General features: G+C 39.1%; 2 protein-coding genes across 5 annotated transcripts in view; one reads left to right on the top strand and one right to left on the bottom strand.

Annotated features, from left to right (window-relative positions):
* Positions 1-11618, bottom strand: part of si:dkey-219c3.2 (transcription initiation factor TFIID subunit 4) — a 46641-nt gene extending 35023 nt beyond the window's left edge. For 2 of the 3 annotated variants that reach the window (XM_017690285.2, XM_017690288.2), the window contains exons 1-10: positions 10346-11618; positions 9366-9532; positions 9077-9166; positions 8489-8650; positions 8229-8351; positions 7724-7813; positions 6942-7118; positions 6774-6849; positions 5907-6018; positions 4569-4738 (exon numbers count right to left, since the gene is read on the bottom strand). In XM_017690285.2, the coding sequence (XP_017545774.1) occupies positions 4569-4738; positions 5907-6018; positions 6774-6849; positions 6942-7118; positions 7724-7813; positions 8229-8351; positions 8489-8650; positions 9077-9166; positions 9366-9532; positions 10346-11612 (2434 nt within the window). In that variant the 5' untranslated portion in view covers positions 11613-11618. The remainder of the gene's footprint in view (positions 1-4568; positions 4739-5906; positions 6019-6773; positions 6850-6941; positions 7119-7723; positions 7814-8228; positions 8352-8488; positions 8651-9076; positions 9167-9365; positions 9533-10345) is intronic. The other variant, XM_017690287.2, reaches the window with a different exon arrangement.
* A 460-nt stretch (positions 11619-12078) lies between these two features.
* Positions 12079-17653, top strand: dnajb9a (DnaJ heat shock protein family (Hsp40) member B9a). 2 transcript variants are annotated; one of them, XM_017690284.2, is made up of 3 exons: positions 12079-12171; positions 14175-14405; positions 15782-17653. In XM_017690284.2, exons 2-3 carry the CDS (start codon positions 14189-14191, stop codon positions 16210-16212), a joined length of 648 nt encoding a protein of 215 aa, XP_017545773.1. In that variant the 5' UTR covers positions 12079-12171; positions 14175-14188; the 3' UTR covers positions 16213-17653. The 2 variants fall into 2 exon arrangements, with proteins under 2 accessions (XP_017545773.1, XP_037396192.1); XM_037540295.1 differs by lacking the exon at positions 12079-12171 and adding an exon at positions 12200-12415.
* The last annotated feature ends 271 nt before the right edge of the window (positions 17654-17924 follow it).

Consider the following 17924-nt stretch of genomic DNA (forward strand, 5'->3'; position numbering starts at 1 on the left):
AAATGTAATACTTTGTAGTTTTGTTTTTTTTTTTTGCAGCTTGTGCAGCAATCATAAGACTTTCATAACGTTTGACTTTAATTTCTGCAAAGGGTGAAAACACAACCATCCATTTCTATGTAGGTCCAATTGAGAAAAATTAGAACAAGATCACAAATCTACAAATAATTCCAATCTGTAGGTTTGGGCTGTGATATTCTTAAGCTTAATTTTTTTAAAGCAACAAAACAACATGTGGTAGGGACTGTTTATTTGGCAAAATTACTCAATATTCATTATGATCCTTGTTCTTTTTCTGAGGACTGATCAATTGGATCAGACCAAAGAAATAGTAGTCCCACATTTTAGAACTCTAAAACTATGAATACAATGATTTTTTATTATGGACATGTGAACACAGTATATCGTATGGTATTGACTTGTATAGCAGCATCTTTTCAGCTTACCACTGTAAATACACTTAACAGCTAAACATAATTCAACATGTTTCTTGCCATTTATGTGGGAATTTACTTCCAATTTTTGGAAAACAGAAGAACGCATTACATTTTTAGAAAAAACTTACCAAGATCTTATGCTGGTTTTATGATTTTATGCTGGTCTACATAGACCAAATGAATCAACTATGATTTTGAACAAATAATGATTCTTGATCAAAAGGTAAGCTAAGAATTATCTATGTTACTAAATTTGCTAAAAGTCACTTTAATATGTCAAATAATAAATAGCATGACAGGACAACGATTATAACAATGAACAATAAGAACAATGCGCAATAAGATGACACAGCTACCCAAGTTAGCTTTTCATGATTTAGCTGCTGACAGCTTGACAAACCAGTTAGATTAAACAGGACTGTGCAGCATTTGCATTTGTGATTAAAACAATGTGCAAAGGTAAATATTAATGCACTAGTCCATGTGCCACTTTATTTACTGTTTAATTAAAGTTTATGTCATGTAAAAGATGACACCTCCCCAGCTAATAACACTACACTACCTAGCTTCAAACCTCATCGCTGTTAGACATGAAATCTTGAGGTTACAGTGGTAAGTTACTAAATGATTTCCCTGCTCTGCATAAGGTAAAAATGGTTTCCAGAATCTTTTGCTTTAAACTGGTCTACATGCTTACTTTGTCAGTTCTCAAACATGCATGCCGTAAATGTACTGAATATTATGTAAAACCAGTTTATTTCTGCACGGAAATGCTCTTAAAACATACCGATTTGTGTGCTTCTAAATTTTCCCTTTTAGTCTGTTTGTACAAGTCACAGATGATACCAGGTGGCGGAAACTTTGAAGGACACACAAACAATGAGTAAGGATGTCTGGACTTTCTTAGAATTTTGCAAATGGTCAATTAGAAATACTTTTCCATAATGAAAACGGAAAGCTTCTCTGTAATGAAATATGTTCTTGGTCAGTGTTCTTTAAGCACTGATGTAGTGCTGAAGTAGTGAAATGATGTAGTACTGAAGTACTGAAATCTAACCCTTGAATGCTGCTGTGTGACCACAATTTGTGTATATTGTTTTGTTGTCCTGTCTAGCTACCATCATGCATAATTGTCATGTATATTGTTCTGTGCATTCAGTGTCTTGTGAATGTATTATTCGGTATATTTATTGTATTATTCTGTACTTTATATAGCCCTGTGTAATATGCTGCTGTTGCATGATGTGGCTTAAAGAATGACATTATGTTCCAGTGTATACAAGTTACATTTAGGAATGACAAAGACCTGTTAATGTCCACGATGTTCTGAAAAGTAATTTATCAGGAAAACGATACATATTGCTATATTTCCCACTCCCACTATGTGGATTAACATGACATATTTGATAAAATACTGATGAAATATTGAATATTTATACATAGCATATATATATATATATATATATTTATACATAGTATATATATATATATATATATATATATATATATATATATATATATGCTATTCTAACTGATCTAAATTACTTGACAAACATGTTTCCATCAGTATTTATGTTGTTTCAAAATAAGATAAGAATTTTTATCCTTTCACTTGGACTTTTAACTGCCTTCATTTTTATTTGGGTAATTATATATTAGAATCTCTTATATTTTAGACATTTTTTGACCAGCTTGCTGGCTTCTGCTGTCACACACACATCTTTAATCTACTACAGCAACAAAACAAACAGGTACCGAATGCATGAATATGTTTTCTGCTGACATTTGTCATATTTGTTTGCATGTGTGCATTAATCCATTCCTACTCCTCTTTTGCATGTGTCTTGTATGGCTCAGCACGAGCGGGTGTATTGTGTATGGCTGTGACCTTGTCGGGAAGAGTGCCTGGGGCTTCCTCTTGGTCCAGCACACATGACAAACTGACAGAGAGGCATCAGAAGGAGGCCCATAAAGTATTCATATGCAGCCTGAGGATGGCTGAGCCTTGCTTACGCCAAGCACTCATTAGACAGAGAGAGTGAGTGAGAGGCCAGTGGAAGTGCACTAGAAGTTTAGTGGACTTTACGGAAGGCTAAAAGGAGTAACTGGGACAGTCCCCTTATTGCTGTAGGCTCTGTGTGCTTCTGGCATTCAGTCTGCAATCATAACGCTGCAGTTAGCCCATAAAGATGTGGGTGCAATCACAGTGAAGGTCAACTCATGGTGTTTCTAAACCAGACATGGATGCTGTGACTCTGAATATGCCTCGTGTGTGAAGTTGAGTGTACTAGGCCCAGGTAATCAAATATAGGCAAAGACCAAAGACTAAGCCAATGGTAATGATGAACTGACAGAACTAGAGAGGAATTAAACAGTTTGCTAATTAATGTAAAATAATATGTACATGCAATGCTTCATTCCCTTTACTGTTAAAACAAAGGAGCATTAATAAACCATTATGCCAGAGTGGAGTGAATCTTCCACCGTCTCTGTTGGGGGTGTCTCTTCTTTAGCATTTAATGGTTCGGATGTGTAGTAAAATTTTGAAAATACTAATTACAAATGTGTCTCAGCTTAAGCAACAGAAAAACGGTTTTTGTTTGTTTGTTTGTTTTGCTAAAGCAAACAGACGAGGCTTTGGAACACCACTTTGGATCTGAAGTTTATCCACATGGAGGAGCTATGAGCAAATATCATTTAAAAGAGAAGAAACCTAAAAGCCCATTCACACTTACCAGTAAATGTTCCTAAGTGAAAATCGATTCATTTCAATGGAATTTGCTGAGTGATTTCACATTCCGGGATGAATAAATTTCATATGCAAAATTTAAGCAAATTTGTGCCATCTATTAATAGAAATAGCTGGTCTGAGCTTTGAAGGGACTGCTCATAGCACTGAACTTGAGAAAACACTAACTTAAACAGAGTCTAAGCAGAAATATTGAACTTTTCTCCCTCACTGACTTTAAATGAACACACACACATACACAAAAAAACAGTATATTACACATCCAGTCAGGATGCTATAGTATTATATTTCCTTTTGTGGTTTTACACTTTGTTTAGATGAGTGCCAGCTTTCTAACTGTGATGTTAGCTTCATGGCTAACTGCAGCTGGACACAATTCAATGTTAGCCTTGCCAGTTATGTACTTTTTTTTTGCTGCAGATCAGAGAGTAGTACAATGCTGTGGTGAATATATAATTATCTGATATATTTATGTTTACGTGTGTTTTTACTGTTTATGGAAGGTGAGTTGGCCAGCTTGCCTACTGGTGTGCTAGCTTACTAGTCATCTCACTGCCACCAACCATGCCAGTTACCTACATTTTTGTAATAGACAATCCTAATTTATTTAACAAGAAATTATTGTTCTGTTTACTTTTATGCATAACCCCAGTCTACAGCACATTTGCATCCTCATGCGGATTCTATCAAAAGTATAAAGATTCTTCCAGACATGCTAAAGTGCACACAATTTTCCTCTTACCCTAAAAGCAGTTGATCAGCCAGGGCACTTGGCGCAGCCAACAAGTAACGGAATATATATATATCCATGTTGAGCTGCCCTCCTCAAGTGTTTGATTACAGAGAAAATGTTTCATTTTTTGTGGTGATGGCTGCTCGCTGTGGTTTCTCAAGCTAATGAAAATACTAGAGTGACAGCACATTCACAGCAAGACAGATAATTGGGGCAAACAGAATAATGGGTAAATTAAATGTTTCGATTATTTTTCTGGAGTAAAGGCAGTGAGTAAATCAAGTAGCCACACCCATCTGTCATTTATACTGAGATTTCATATGCCATGTGAACTGGTTATAACCATTACAGACATTTGGTGGTAAAATGACATCACCGCACTCTCTCATGTATAACTAATCCTGTCTGAACTTATACTACTAGTACTTATGACAGTGTCATGGCTGATATTGTTTTAGCTATACAACTCACTTTTGTTCATTATAACTTGTTGGCTACATTAACTCCACACAACATGTCTTGGATTTTCAACCATGTTTGGAAGGGAAATCTGATCAGCTCCAGACCTAAAATCAGAGTGCTGTGTGTAAGTAGGTTCATGTTTATGTATAAACCGCTACAAGACAGTGTTTCAGGGTATTTTTCATACCGATCTCGAGGATGCGCTTGTGCAGCAAGTTAGTCTGCAGAAAGGTCTCATCTTTGCAGGAACGGATTTGTGTGCCCACCAGCTCGGAGCCCGTGGCTAATATTCGAGCGTTCTCCTCATTCAGGTTAACACCTGCCATCGACGCCACATCATTGATGTCATCATCATCCCTGCAATACATATACAAGCAAATTCTTTAACATGCTGCATCACAAATTTTATCGGATTAATTATTTTGTGTGTGTGTGTGTGTGTGTGTGTGTGTGTGTGTGTGTGTGTGTGTGTGTATGTATGTATATATATATATATATATATATATAAATAAATAAATTCCATCACTTGCTGTTTGGTCCCTTATATCCCATCTCTCTGCTCTTACAGGGACTCTCTCTAAGAGAAATGCTGCACCCTAGTGGTTTACAGGATCATGGACAGCAGCTTGGTGAATCATTTAATATTTCACCCGTGATGCTTTATGGCTTGAACTTTATGGCATTTCAGTGTGATATTTACTGAAATGAATCATCTTCACGACGACAGCCAATGAAAATGAGATGGAATGAACTGGCTTCCTAAATGTAGGAGATAAATGCCTTTTCTAAAAATGTCTGTAGTAAAGGCAAATGTATGTCTTTTTTTGACAATCAATAGTGACCTGATAATTTATTGAGAAGACCCAAAGATCTAGATCAACTCCTTAATTATTTTTTTGCAATTTATACACATTTATTCTTACTTTTCACACATTAAGGCTGAATGATTTGGGAAATTTTATCTAATATCTATTATATTGCTGCCTTAACAAAACCTCATCTCTCAAAAATGGCAACTTTACAGGACAAAATTGGGGGAAAAAAACATTAACTATTAATGCAAGTTAATGTAACATTTTTCTTCTATGTAATTATGAATAATCTCTATTGATCAATTCATCATGGAACTTTAATGCAATGCAAAGGGTACCTGGAGTTTGAAAAAAGTTAAAATAGAATAGAATATAAACATTTATATTGCTTATAAATTGAGCTCCAGGCCTTTTGTCCTCTGGCACATTAATTTGTGTGGACTTTATGTAGTAATGCGCCAGACTGCTAGTTCATGAGCTCTGTGTTATTACAATCAATATCTCATTAAAAATTCCCCAATTAGAAAATTGCAGTTTCAGTATGAAAACAATTAATTGTTTAACCAAATTCTGGTTCAACAATTAAGAGGAATATTTAAGTTTAAATGTTTCAACACTTAAAACAATGGGGGTTAACAAAATGTCACCATTTTTAAAACCTGTTTCATTTAAGCCTTCCTTCTGTTCAATCACAATTTGAGCTTGAGTCTTACTTGAAAGTTCCACCTCCTGGGTCATTCAGTTTCTGTTTCTGATTGGCTGCAGCCTGGATGGTGACGCCAACAGGACCTCTCACTTGTACTGTCGGTCCTCTGACCACAGGACCTGTGACAACAAACCACAGATACAACCGACTGTTTTTACTGTCACCAAACAAAACAAGATACACCCTAAAAAGGAAACACCGTCTCTGCTTGCGTAATGAAGTCCTACATTACACTGCCCACCAAAAAAACCTAGCTTTTCACAATGTCTAAAAAACAATGTTTTCTTTGTTTCTTAGCAACAGCTAAACATAAACACTAAGCTATATAGATCTTACCCTTTTCTTTTACAAAAACTGTAAAATTAAAGGACCAAGGGTCTACAGTACTACCAATATGTATTTTATCACTGTTATAATGTCTGCAATCAAACCATCCAGCTGTTTCAGATGTGCTTTGGGGCTGTATGGATGTACAAACTGTGCTTTTAACAACAGTTCAAGACGAAAACATTATTCAGGCAAAACCTGCTCTTCACACAAAGGAAGACACTTTGATAAAGATGATGCTCAGTGTAGCTAAATATACTCACAGTATAAGAAAAACACCTGCTTTTCAGTGACAGAGCCTTTGCAGGCATTTGTCCTGATTTGAAAAGAAATTGTGAAAACCAAGCTTTAATTTTACATTTTAAAAGCAGGTAAGATGTCCCCAAACCTGTAAGGGGCAGTGCATATTTAAATTATGTTGGAGAAACCTGCCCAGCGGTCCAACATCTCCTAGAATTTGTTCAATTAGAATGGTAAGATGATGGACTCTGAACACATACAATCATTGCAAGTTCATCAAAAGATGGATGAAGATGGGGTGAAGTACCTTGAGGTCGGATTGTCTGGGCAATCACGACAGGCATCCTAGCTGGAGTGACCTGTGCCCCTGCCCGCTTAATGGCCTTTTGGAGACAGAAAGAGTGGACAGGACAGTGAAGGTGCTGCACTTGAACAATCTTTACACATGGAGAGCATCAATGAACAGTATACATACAGTCTGGTCCTGTACGACAGCAGGTCGGACAGGGAGCACCGCTGTAGCAAGGGAGCGGGGAGTAGGCGGGGCTTTAACGGCGCCCACAGTGAGAGGGGTGGAGGGCGTGGGCTGGGAAAGCTGGGTCAGAGACTGCTGCGAGTTCAGGAGGGTCATCCTCAGAGCAGGCAGACTTTTCTGCACACATTCAACACAGACACATACAAAGCCAAATGTGAGAATGACAGATTATTGATATTCATTGCTTATTAATGATAAAAGAGCCCATTTACTACATTTTTCTTGTATATTTGTACATTTATCTCTAAATTGCATGATGTATGACATTTGGGGCGGTTTTATGTTCTGAAAACAATTCATGATTTATTTTTAATATATCCACTTTTCAAACTCTGTCCACCACGTATACAGGCTGTTATTGTTATTGTACTCTTAAGAGTGATAATTATTTGGTGCAACTTGGTAAAACAAGACAAAAATATTGGTTGTACAGGTACAATAAACAAGTATATAGCATGTAAGTATGCTACTGTAAAGACATTGTGTATTTCTGTTGTTGACATTATAAATATTGATTAAAATAATTTGGATGCACCAAGAGGGCATCAATATCTACAACTTGTCACTTTCAAATCCAGAAGAAATAACTGACAATAGACTGGACTGGTTCTCTGACTGTGTTATACATTAAGCCAACTGCATATTTAAGTTGAACTCCTTAAATCCCCACAAGTTAAATTCTAAATACAGCACTTCTGTGTAGGCAGAAGAGAAGATGTTACCTTCAAGAAGGGGATGAGGTAGGGCTGAGGTGATGACTTCAGCTCCGTTTGCAGACGATTTGTAAATTCCTCAGGCTCAATTTTGGCATCCTGTCCAGAATTAAACCGAGCAATTAATTGGAAGTGCATTGCAATAAGACTAATATATTACAACTTATTTTCTAAGAAAAAGGCTACCTTCTAAAACAAATTGATTGCTGACATCTACAGTTCAGGATAAGAAATGCATTTTTACAAAGTCTCGTCTACCAAGAAGAGTACCCAGAAAACCCCAAAGAATGATGACTGTATTTAAACTACTCTAATCATATTTAAATGAGTAAAACAAAAGAATGTAATCAAAATATGATGAAAAGTTATGGAATATCTTTATTCAAATCCCTGTCAAAACCACAGTGTGGTGTCTATATAAGGCTAAGCAAAAGTCCAAAGATTAATGAATCATAGCATCATACAGCATTATGATGCTTGACTTTATGCCCCACCAAAGGCCACTGACTCTCACCAGCAAGTCTTGCACCAGCGCCTTCACATTCCGGGACGTTTCCGGAGAGGGGGAATTATGTGATGCCAGTTTGATCAGCGTTGCTAGAAAGTTCTTGCACTTCTTCACATTCTCTTGCATTTCCTGAAGTCAGACAAATAAGTTACAGAAGCAGAAAGAGAAGAAGCAGAGAACCACTTATTAAACAGTGAGCCATACTGAATTCTATGAATATACGGAGTAGACAAAAGTCTTGCAGAGAGGACAGAGTAGTGGGGTACCGGAGAGAGGCCAGTGGCTCCTGCGGCTGGGACAGTGGATGCTGGGACAGGATTGCAGGGTTTCAGGAGAGTCTGAGGAGGGGTCTGGACACGAGCTCCTGCCGTGATGACTGTGGGGCCAGCAGGTTTTTGAGCAGAACTGACCGTCACCACCGGACTCTTCTGACAGACAAACACAGGATCAGTTATAAACACATACTTGCACTAATGCTATTAAAGACCTGTACTTAAATACATACAATTCTGACTGATTAGATTTGCAGATATGCAATAACAAGGCATTACATCCTAATTGCTATTATCAATATTAATAAATTACATTCGGAACACCAAACTTACGCACATATATTCTCTTACATGCGTAGGGCTCTTTTATGCAATATTACTGTAAATCGTGATGAAATGAAAAAAATCACATTTGACACACAAATACAGTACACGGTGGTTTACAGTGCATGTAAATAAAACAGTAAAACATTAAGTAAACTGTAGATAAAACAGTGTGGCAAAAAATAAAACAATTAAATAAAATATATTTAAAATATGACTGTACAGAATGAAGAGATACGGTCTCACTGGATCATGTACCTGAAGAGCAGGGCTGGCAGGGCTTGCTGTCTGTACAACCTTTGTCTGGGCCGGGGGAATGGGCCGAATGGTGGGGGAAGTTACTGCTGGCTGCAAAGTGAGAGAATCCCACAGAATTACATGTGAAAGCAAAGACCTTGTCATGCATAAAAAAAGCACTAGTGTATCTGATGAGCATATTTTTGTTTGGAAAATCAGACACATTACTCCGTTCAACTGTTTCCAAGAAATCAGAAGTTAAGCAAGATATTAGCTATGCAAGACCTCATAACATGCTACCCTCATATACCTGAGCCACCGGAGTGGTAACTCTAAAGGTGGCTGCCGTGGTTGGCGTTGCCGGCCTGGGGGACAGAGCAGGTTTACTCTGATTCTGAGCCTTGGCCTGGGCTTGGGCCAAAACCTGCTGTGGAACCAACACGAGCTGACCAGCTTCTGTCCGAACCAGCACCATCCCTAGAGCAAAGACAACCAGCTTCATCAGAGCTTCAATAATGAAAGTGAAAGCAAGAAGAGGCGACCTGGTAACTTTTCAAAAGAGACTGGCCAGTCAAGTAATGCTCAATCAATTAAAATAGAACACAAACATGTCGGACTGGGAGGAATACTGACTTTAAAGTAAATCACAGTGTGACGTTGCCCGTGATAAAATATATGATGTTGTTGACACAATTCTGCTGCCTCAGTAGTGTGGCTAAAGGTGGAAACACCAGCAACCAATTTGAAAATATTATTATGATTATTACTGCTACTACTACTACCACTGTCACACTACAAATCACAATAGTAACAAGAATAATAAGAATAAAACAATAATAAAGGGTATTTTTGCACATCATGTGTTCATATTATGCCAAGACAATAGAAAATATCATACAATTTTTTTGTTCAGCTCACCCACACATGAACTCACAGTATTGTGTGTGTGCGCATATATATATATATATATATATATATATATATATATATATATATATATATATATATATATATATATATATATATATATATGCTCTTATATTCTTAAGATTTGAACACAAGATAAATAAATGCTCATCACTTAAGGACCAATGTTTTAAAAAAGAAAATAAAAAAGCGAGATACAGAATAACAAAACACCTGCACACGTATCTGTGAACAGCATGATTCTGCCGTTCTTTATTATATTTCAAAACAGCCCAAAAGCGATTGTGAATAGGTTACCAAGTCTTCAGATGAGGCTCCTTTAACCTCTTTTACTTGTAAAGGTATCAGACTTGGTACACTTACCCTGTGGTATGGTGAATCCTGGAGGTAACTGAATAGTGGTCTGCTGTTGGGGTCTGACAGTGATCTGTGGCACCACGGCCCTTGGGGCGACAGGTACCCCAGGGCGCTGAGGCACCGCCGTGGTGGCCACCACCGGTGCCGCAGTGCCAGGCCTCAACAAGCCTGTGGGCTGGCCAACAAGGCCACCTTCCGGCTTCACTAGGACTGAGGGAGTGCTTGCCACTGGAAGCGAGGTGTTCCCCTGCATGCTGCTGGCAGGTACAGTGACCGGTGCGGGCGGATGCAGGCCCACAGGGCTTCCAGCAAGCTGGTTGGGGACAATGGTTTTAATCTGGGCTTGTGGGCTGGCCTTCACTAAACTAGGACTCGCATTTGAAAATGCCACGGTCGAGGCTGGGACAGCAGCAGCACTGACACCCTGTGCGGGCAATGCTGCAACTTTAGGGTCACTTCCATTGGGCAAAACGTTTGGAGGTCTGTGCAGTGCAACAGCAGGGGCCGCCTGACTACCTGACGGATCAGCAGGTTGGGACAACATATGATCAGGCTGAGCAGACACCAGAGGACCATTTGTGCCATTAGAAGAGGCCATGTTGCCGTTCTCGTTACCCAAACCAGAGCCAGTGGCGCCAACAGCACCAGTGGCACCAGCGCTCACACTGGTTTGAACTCCAGCTCCAGCAGTGGGAGCAGAGGCAACAGCAGGAGAGTTAACAGTCACTGTCCCGCTGCTTCCACTCTCACTAGGCAGGACTCTGGAGGAAACGGTCCGTATGGCAGACGATATGTGATTTGTGTGAGGGAGAGAATCTGTAGGAGGTGATGGTGACGATGATGATGTTGCTACAACTGCTGCGTCACTTGAACAGTTCGCTGAAGTTAGGAGTCCCGCTGCAGGCTTTGCTTTCCCGAGAGGCTGCAAGCGACTCGCCGCAGCAGCAGCGCCCACCAGCACGGAGCCCGGCGCCGCGTTCACGGAGGCCGGGATCCCCTCGGAGCCGTTTTCCCGAGCGCCGCCGACCTCCAGCTTTGGCTCGGCTCTCTGGAGTCCCGAGCGCCGCCGGTCCGCCGCTTGAGCGGGCTGCGACTGTCCCAAGTTGGGATTGTGTGCTTGTGGCGGCCCAGAGCGCCTCGCGTCGCCCTGCGGTGCTGCGGACTCGTCCGGCCCACCGAGCTGCGATTCTAAAGAGCCTACGAGGTCGCTGACGGCTTTCTCGTCCACGTCTGAGTAAAGCATGTCTTCCAGCGGATCGGGGACGCCCGCCATCTTCGGATCTTCGGACGCATTGTGGGAAAGCGAGGTGACGTCATGTTTCATGTTCGCGCGCGTCGACTGTTTTTTTGTAGATTTATTTATTTTTTATCTCATTTTAGCAGTGAATGCATTTCTTTTCTTTCTGTTTTTATTTGACATTTTTTACATTTATTTTAGACGTAATTAAAATTTACATTGAGCTCATTCACGAGGGCACGACACAAATTCGTACTATTTCAGCCTCGGTGAACACATCCGGTAGGACTTCTGCCTGCACGGGATACTCATGCGAGTTTGATAAATTTGTGTTCATCATTTAAACATAATTTCACATAATTTTATCCACTTCATTATGAAATCTGTATTCATAAAAACATGTTTACCTGCGCATGTCTGCGCAGCATCACCATAAAAGAAATTGCGCGTACGAACACACCCGTGTCCCTCGCTACGCGCAGGTCACGTGGTACATAACGGACCAATGGGGTTGAGATTCGTGTTGTTGCTGCTCGTTGGAATGGAAACGAACGCGAGCTGTTATTTCCTCGGCGTTTTCTGTCCGTAGAAAAGAGTGAGTAACGTTAATTAAAGTTTGAACCATGTTGAATTACAGCTGCACTGGGGTTTGATGTGTTTTAAAGCAACTTTTTGGTCTTTGTTGCGGATTTTTGCGCTCTGTCAGCAAACGGTTAGCTTGTTAGCCTGGTTAGCACGGCGGGTTAGTTCACAGGCAGCAGGACGACGGCGCGCTGCTGCTTCCCCGGTCGCTCTGTTTTCCTGAGGGCTGTTTAAGAGAGAACCTAACGTTCATTCAGGCGAGTGAATTTTAATTTTGGGACTGTTGCGAGGATTGTAGGGTATATATGTGGGTAGTCGGCCAGCCAGCCAGCCACGTGAGCACAAGTGTTCGATTCTAAATTGTGAAGAGCGTCTGTTTCTTCTCCTAAAATGACGTTTGTCTTTTAAAGGAGAAATCCAGCGGTTTTTCAAGATGTCTGTACAGTTCACTGATTGAGCAAAGGCATTCAGAATGGCTTGATGTGAAATGGCTCATTTGTACAGAAAGAAACTTGCCGACTCTTTACAGTGGTGGTGATGGGAACCAGGGATCCTGATGTCTGATGTCTAGTATAGCCGTTTTATTCACTGTCCAAAACCACCAGTAAACCTTCACGTATCTTCTGAGTTTTCTGTGTGTAGTATTAATGAGGATGGCAACATAGTGGAGAATCTGAAAAAAGTTTTCTTTGGGGACTATTTTGCCTTAAAACATCCTTTATTTTTTTTGACAGTAAAAGCATTTTTTACACATTTACAAAAATTACTTTGTGTACTTCTCGACCATTTAATTATGCAGATAAAAGGTCTGAGGAATTCCCCTTTCCCTGGAGTGTTTCACTTTTTCCTGTCTAAAGACTGTTTCTCTGAGAGAGTCTGAACTGTTACACTTTATACAATTTCTTTAGGTGTGGAAACATGTATGTGTTTTGAAACGAAATGCCAAACCAGTTATTTTAAGCACATCATTCTAAAACTGTTTTCTTTCAAAAGATGTCTGCTCTGTTACAGATGATTATTGCTTGAGAAGTTTCTTTGCAGGCCTCTGCAGGTTTGCATCTAAAATGCATTTCTATGTTCATGATCACCTCAATGAACACTCTGACAAGCTCACTGACACCATTGTAAGAAAAACAACTCCAGTCTTTGCCATTTGCACTTCTGTGCTTTACAGTAGCCTTGGTGTAGTCTGGTTAGAATTCTACTCAAGGCTTTCTCCGCACAAAGTTGACCACCCGTTTGATGTTACATTAAAAGTGATTTTTTCTGAAACTTATGTTGTTAAATTCTTTATGACGTAACTTGAAGATACTTAAAGGTTACCCGTGTTAAGTTAGCCAAGTACTTTTTGAGGTCACCATATGTGCATCATCCACTTTTAAAAGAAATGTCTTCATTGTACTTTTACTAATTGGACACATTATGTCGTTTGTCACAGAGCAATAATGTGAAAAAAAAGTAGTTATTGTGAGCTAGATAGAAGAACATAGTTTGGATTCTGATTCCTTTTTGATGCTCCTTGCTGCTGTTGATTTACTGTCATGACCTTGATTAGCCAAACTAGATATTTGAGAATAACTGCAAGAAATACTGGAACATGGAAATGACAAAGCAAATCACTGACGTACATAAAATCAACACTTTTTGTATTATTGTTGTTGGGGTTTATTCTAATAATGTTTTTTTTTTTTCTTATGACTTGGGTAAACAGCTTTTTAAAAATAATTTTCTTAGTTGCTTAAAACTTTTGCCCAGTGCTGCATGTATTCAATTACAGAGTGTAGCTCATTTGATGTCATGCACTATTTGTCAAGCAACCCTCTACTGCATTAATTATTTCTGAGTGTAAATGTTAGTTTAATTAGGTCTTTAGTTTTTAAATTTGCAAAGTTAAATCTGACATGAATTCAGTTGGGACTTCAATCCATATTAGCCCTCTTCTGATCCTTATTCTGTATACTGTAAGACCTATATGTATATTCACTTGTGTATCTGTGACTCTCTCTTATCAAACAGGCACTAACAACAGCATGGCCACAGCGCAGTCAACATTAATGTTCGCTGTGTGCGTCCTGATGATAACAGAACTGATACTGGCCAGAAGGGACTATTATGATATTTTGGGCGTACCTAAAGATGCCACTGAACGTCAGATTAAGAAAGCTTTTCACAAGCTTGCCATGAAATATCATCCAGACAAGAACAAGAGCCCTGATGCAGAAGCAAAGTTCCGGGAAGCAGCAGAAGGTAAATAGTGAACCATGTTTTGTGTTAAACACAGTTTGGGAATGTATTTATCAGTGCTGGAGTGACAAAGTTGCTTTAGCTTATTTTAATTGCAGCAGACCTGTAAGAGTGTGCACTGCAGATTTTCTAATCAGTCTTATGCTTAGTGATAGTACAGTATAGCAGTGTAAATCTGACCTCACATTGATTCAGTTCAATCTCCTTTCTTCAGAACAGTATTCAACGCATCATGAAATCTCAATGATTTTCGATTCAAGTTCATTCTAAAGTAGGCCTGTGCCCAGTGACCGTTAATTGAGTGGCCACAGTAACAGTCCCAAATGATGGTAAAATGTAATTTATTAATTTATTTATGTTGTGCGAATCATAGCAAGACATCAGTAATCCAGCACGCAGTGCTGCAGGCAGGTGTCATGTTTTTACAAAAAGCCACCTCTGTTACAGTGTAGATTTTAGGAGATCCTCACACCACACCATGAAATGATTTCAGTCTCAGGAAAAATATGTCTCAGCTCTCATTCATCAGGCAAAATGGCTTCAGACAAGAAGGCTAAGGGCTAAGCTAAGCGGTGACAAACTTCCCAGTACTACAGCAACTTTAACTGAGCTGTTGGAAAAATACAGAACAAAACAGTAAACCAAAAGAAGTCCCTTAACCCAGTTTAACTGTTTAATGTAATCATTTACTAAATTATTAGGGCTATTCTGAATCATACTGACACAACAACAACAACAATAATAATAATCATGAATGCATGATAACATCGGATAATATGAGTAATGTCTGTATCAGACAGATGTTTAGATTTGACCAGTATTTATTGTGTGGAATGTTTAGGCAATGCTGGGCTACTAGCTAACGTCTGCATTGTATTCATTTTACTGCAGTTGTATCCCTATTTAAATAAGTGTTATATTTCTCTGTAATGCTAATCAACATATATAAAATATCAGATATTAGCATCGAGACACAGTTCCCATATCGGTCCATGCCTATGCAAAGCAAATGAGTGCTTATTATGAACTCAATTTTAGGTCAAATCTGATTTTGATAGTCCGCTGTGGATGATTTATAGATGCTCAGACTGTCTTTAACTAAATATCTGTTAAATGCAACTGGGCAGGAAGTTAAGTGTGATAGGTTCTGTAACCCTAACCTTAATTTCAGCACAAAACCTGAACTTACTCCCTAACCATAATGTTATTTACGTAGCCGTAGGTCACTTACAAGGTACCATCAAAAGAAAGTGTAACCGAAGTTTATAATTTATAACATTTGTAAAATATATGCAGTTGAATCTCAACATTCAGGTCAATATATCATAAAACATTTTTACTACACAGTCTAAAATCTCTTCTCCATCTGCCTTTTTCAGCATATGAAGCCCTTTCGGATGAGAAAAGGAGGCGAGAGTACGATCAGTTAGGACACGGTGCTTTCTCCAGCAAAGGCATGAGAGGTGGAGGCCAGTACTTTCACCAGACTTTCGATTTTAACTTTGACGACATGTTCAGAGACTTCGACATCTACAGCCAGAACAGACACGCCCGGCCAAAACGGCACTTCGAGGATCATTTCAGAGCTCACCAGCAGGCCCACAGCCGCCACAAGAGGCACTTCCAGGGGGGGTTTGGTGCGGGGATCTTCGAGGAGCTTTCCGACGACATGGAGAGAATGTTTACATTTGATAGGCATACCAAGCGGGCTGAGAGCAGGTTTCATGGTACAGCAAAACAGCACTGTAGGACTGTGACTCAGAGAAGGGGGAATATGGTGACCACCTACACGGACTGTACCTCTTCCTGAGCTCCAGAGTGGATTGTAGTCACCAGTGTCCACCAGCCATTCTTTAGCTGTGCTGTGTTCAGCTATAGCTAAGCTATTTTTTAACTAATTTATTAACTTGTTGGTGTGGTGAGTGAAGCTTGACCTTGTTTGAGTGAATAGGTTATGACAAGGAGCACTAGTAGTTTATGGATCATTTGGTGACAACTGACATTACACTGTGCAGCTCTCTGCATTAGAAAACAAAGCTCTTTGTGTTTCCTTGTGAGAAACCATTGTTTCCTCCACAGAAAAGAGAGTTCATAAACACATACAGAAAATCCAGGGTTAGATCAAACTAAGACTAAAGTTAGCGAGATAAGCAAAAATATTGGCATCCCTGGTCAAGCAGAATTTTCGGTTGTGATTGTAATGGTGCTAACTTCCGACAAAAAGAAACCTCAACATGAATTACAGCATTCCAGATGGACATCTAGTGGCACTTCTGTGGAGATAAATGTGTACAGCCTCCACACAAAGATAAATAACTAACACTGTGTAGGAGATATATATTTAAAAAACGATACATATTTAGAAATACCAGGTAACCATTGGTAGTTTGGACAGTAGCTTTTAGTTTTGCAGTTGCTTCAAGGTGTTAACACTTTCCAGTTATTAGCAGTGCCTTTTTCAAATGTTCAGAAGTGGATTCAGATGCTTTGTGAATTGATGTGCATGTACTTGTTCATCTTGTTCCAGAGTTGAGAGGAATGATGAGCGTAGTTTCATAATTAACATCATTTGCCCATTTTTGAGGGTCTTAATAAGCAACATGTGATCAACACATAGTTCAAGTCAGATTCATATTAGTTTGTTAGTCACATATGTAAAAGTTTTCACAATGTAGTTGATACTAATATTGTTAAAAGCAATATTATTCCAAATGTAGATGGAAATGTGAAGGCAAATGAAGACTTACAGGTACAGTAAGGATAATTTAGATATAAATATTATGAAAATTGGCAATTGTTCTTGTTTCCACCTTAGTTCTGCCAGCGCTTCTGCTACACCTTAATTCAATCTGTAAGAAATGTCAACACTGTACACTGCTGCATTGCTTTGATCTTTTGCCTGAGGCTGTCTTTCATTCCTGTAAACTAGTCTCCAAATCACCATATATGCATGGAACACTGCAATACCATATACTAATGTGAATGTGTCTAGACCCAGCTATGTTCCTTTAGGACTGATCACCTATTACCTCATTTTTCGTGTTGAATAATTTTGTTTGTGTGCAATATTTTAAGCCAGCTCTGCTGATAATACCACTGTTACTTGCTGGCCTTGGTGTTTTTCAGTTTGACTTCAGCTGAACCATTAAGCACTTTCATTTAAATCCTATGGATGAAACTTAATTGACTGTATTCAAGCCCAGATGTATGATGTAATGTACTTGGGTGGAATAAATGGTGCAAAAATGCGACATTTGGTGTGACTCCTTAACTCTCCCATGATGGTTTAGTTATTTATTTTGAGCTTTTCTTTACCATGGTAAGGGCAGAGATGGGCAGAGTCATTTGAAAAGCATCCTCAGGTGAAATAAGTTACTAAAGTGAAATAAGTAAAGTAAGCACAAAAAACTTAAGTACCAAGTTCCTTACAGAACTGCAGTGGAACATCTGTCAGCAAAGGATCCTTTTGGTCTAAAATAAAATGCAAAAGCTTGAAAAGTGCGAGCAACAGCAACGCAGCAT

Source organism: Pygocentrus nattereri, chromosome 8 (assembly GCF_015220715.1).
Source record: "Pygocentrus nattereri isolate fPygNat1 chromosome 8, fPygNat1.pri, whole genome shotgun sequence".
In the NCBI taxonomy this organism is placed as follows: domain Eukaryota; kingdom Metazoa; phylum Chordata; class Actinopteri; order Characiformes; family Serrasalmidae; genus Pygocentrus; species Pygocentrus nattereri.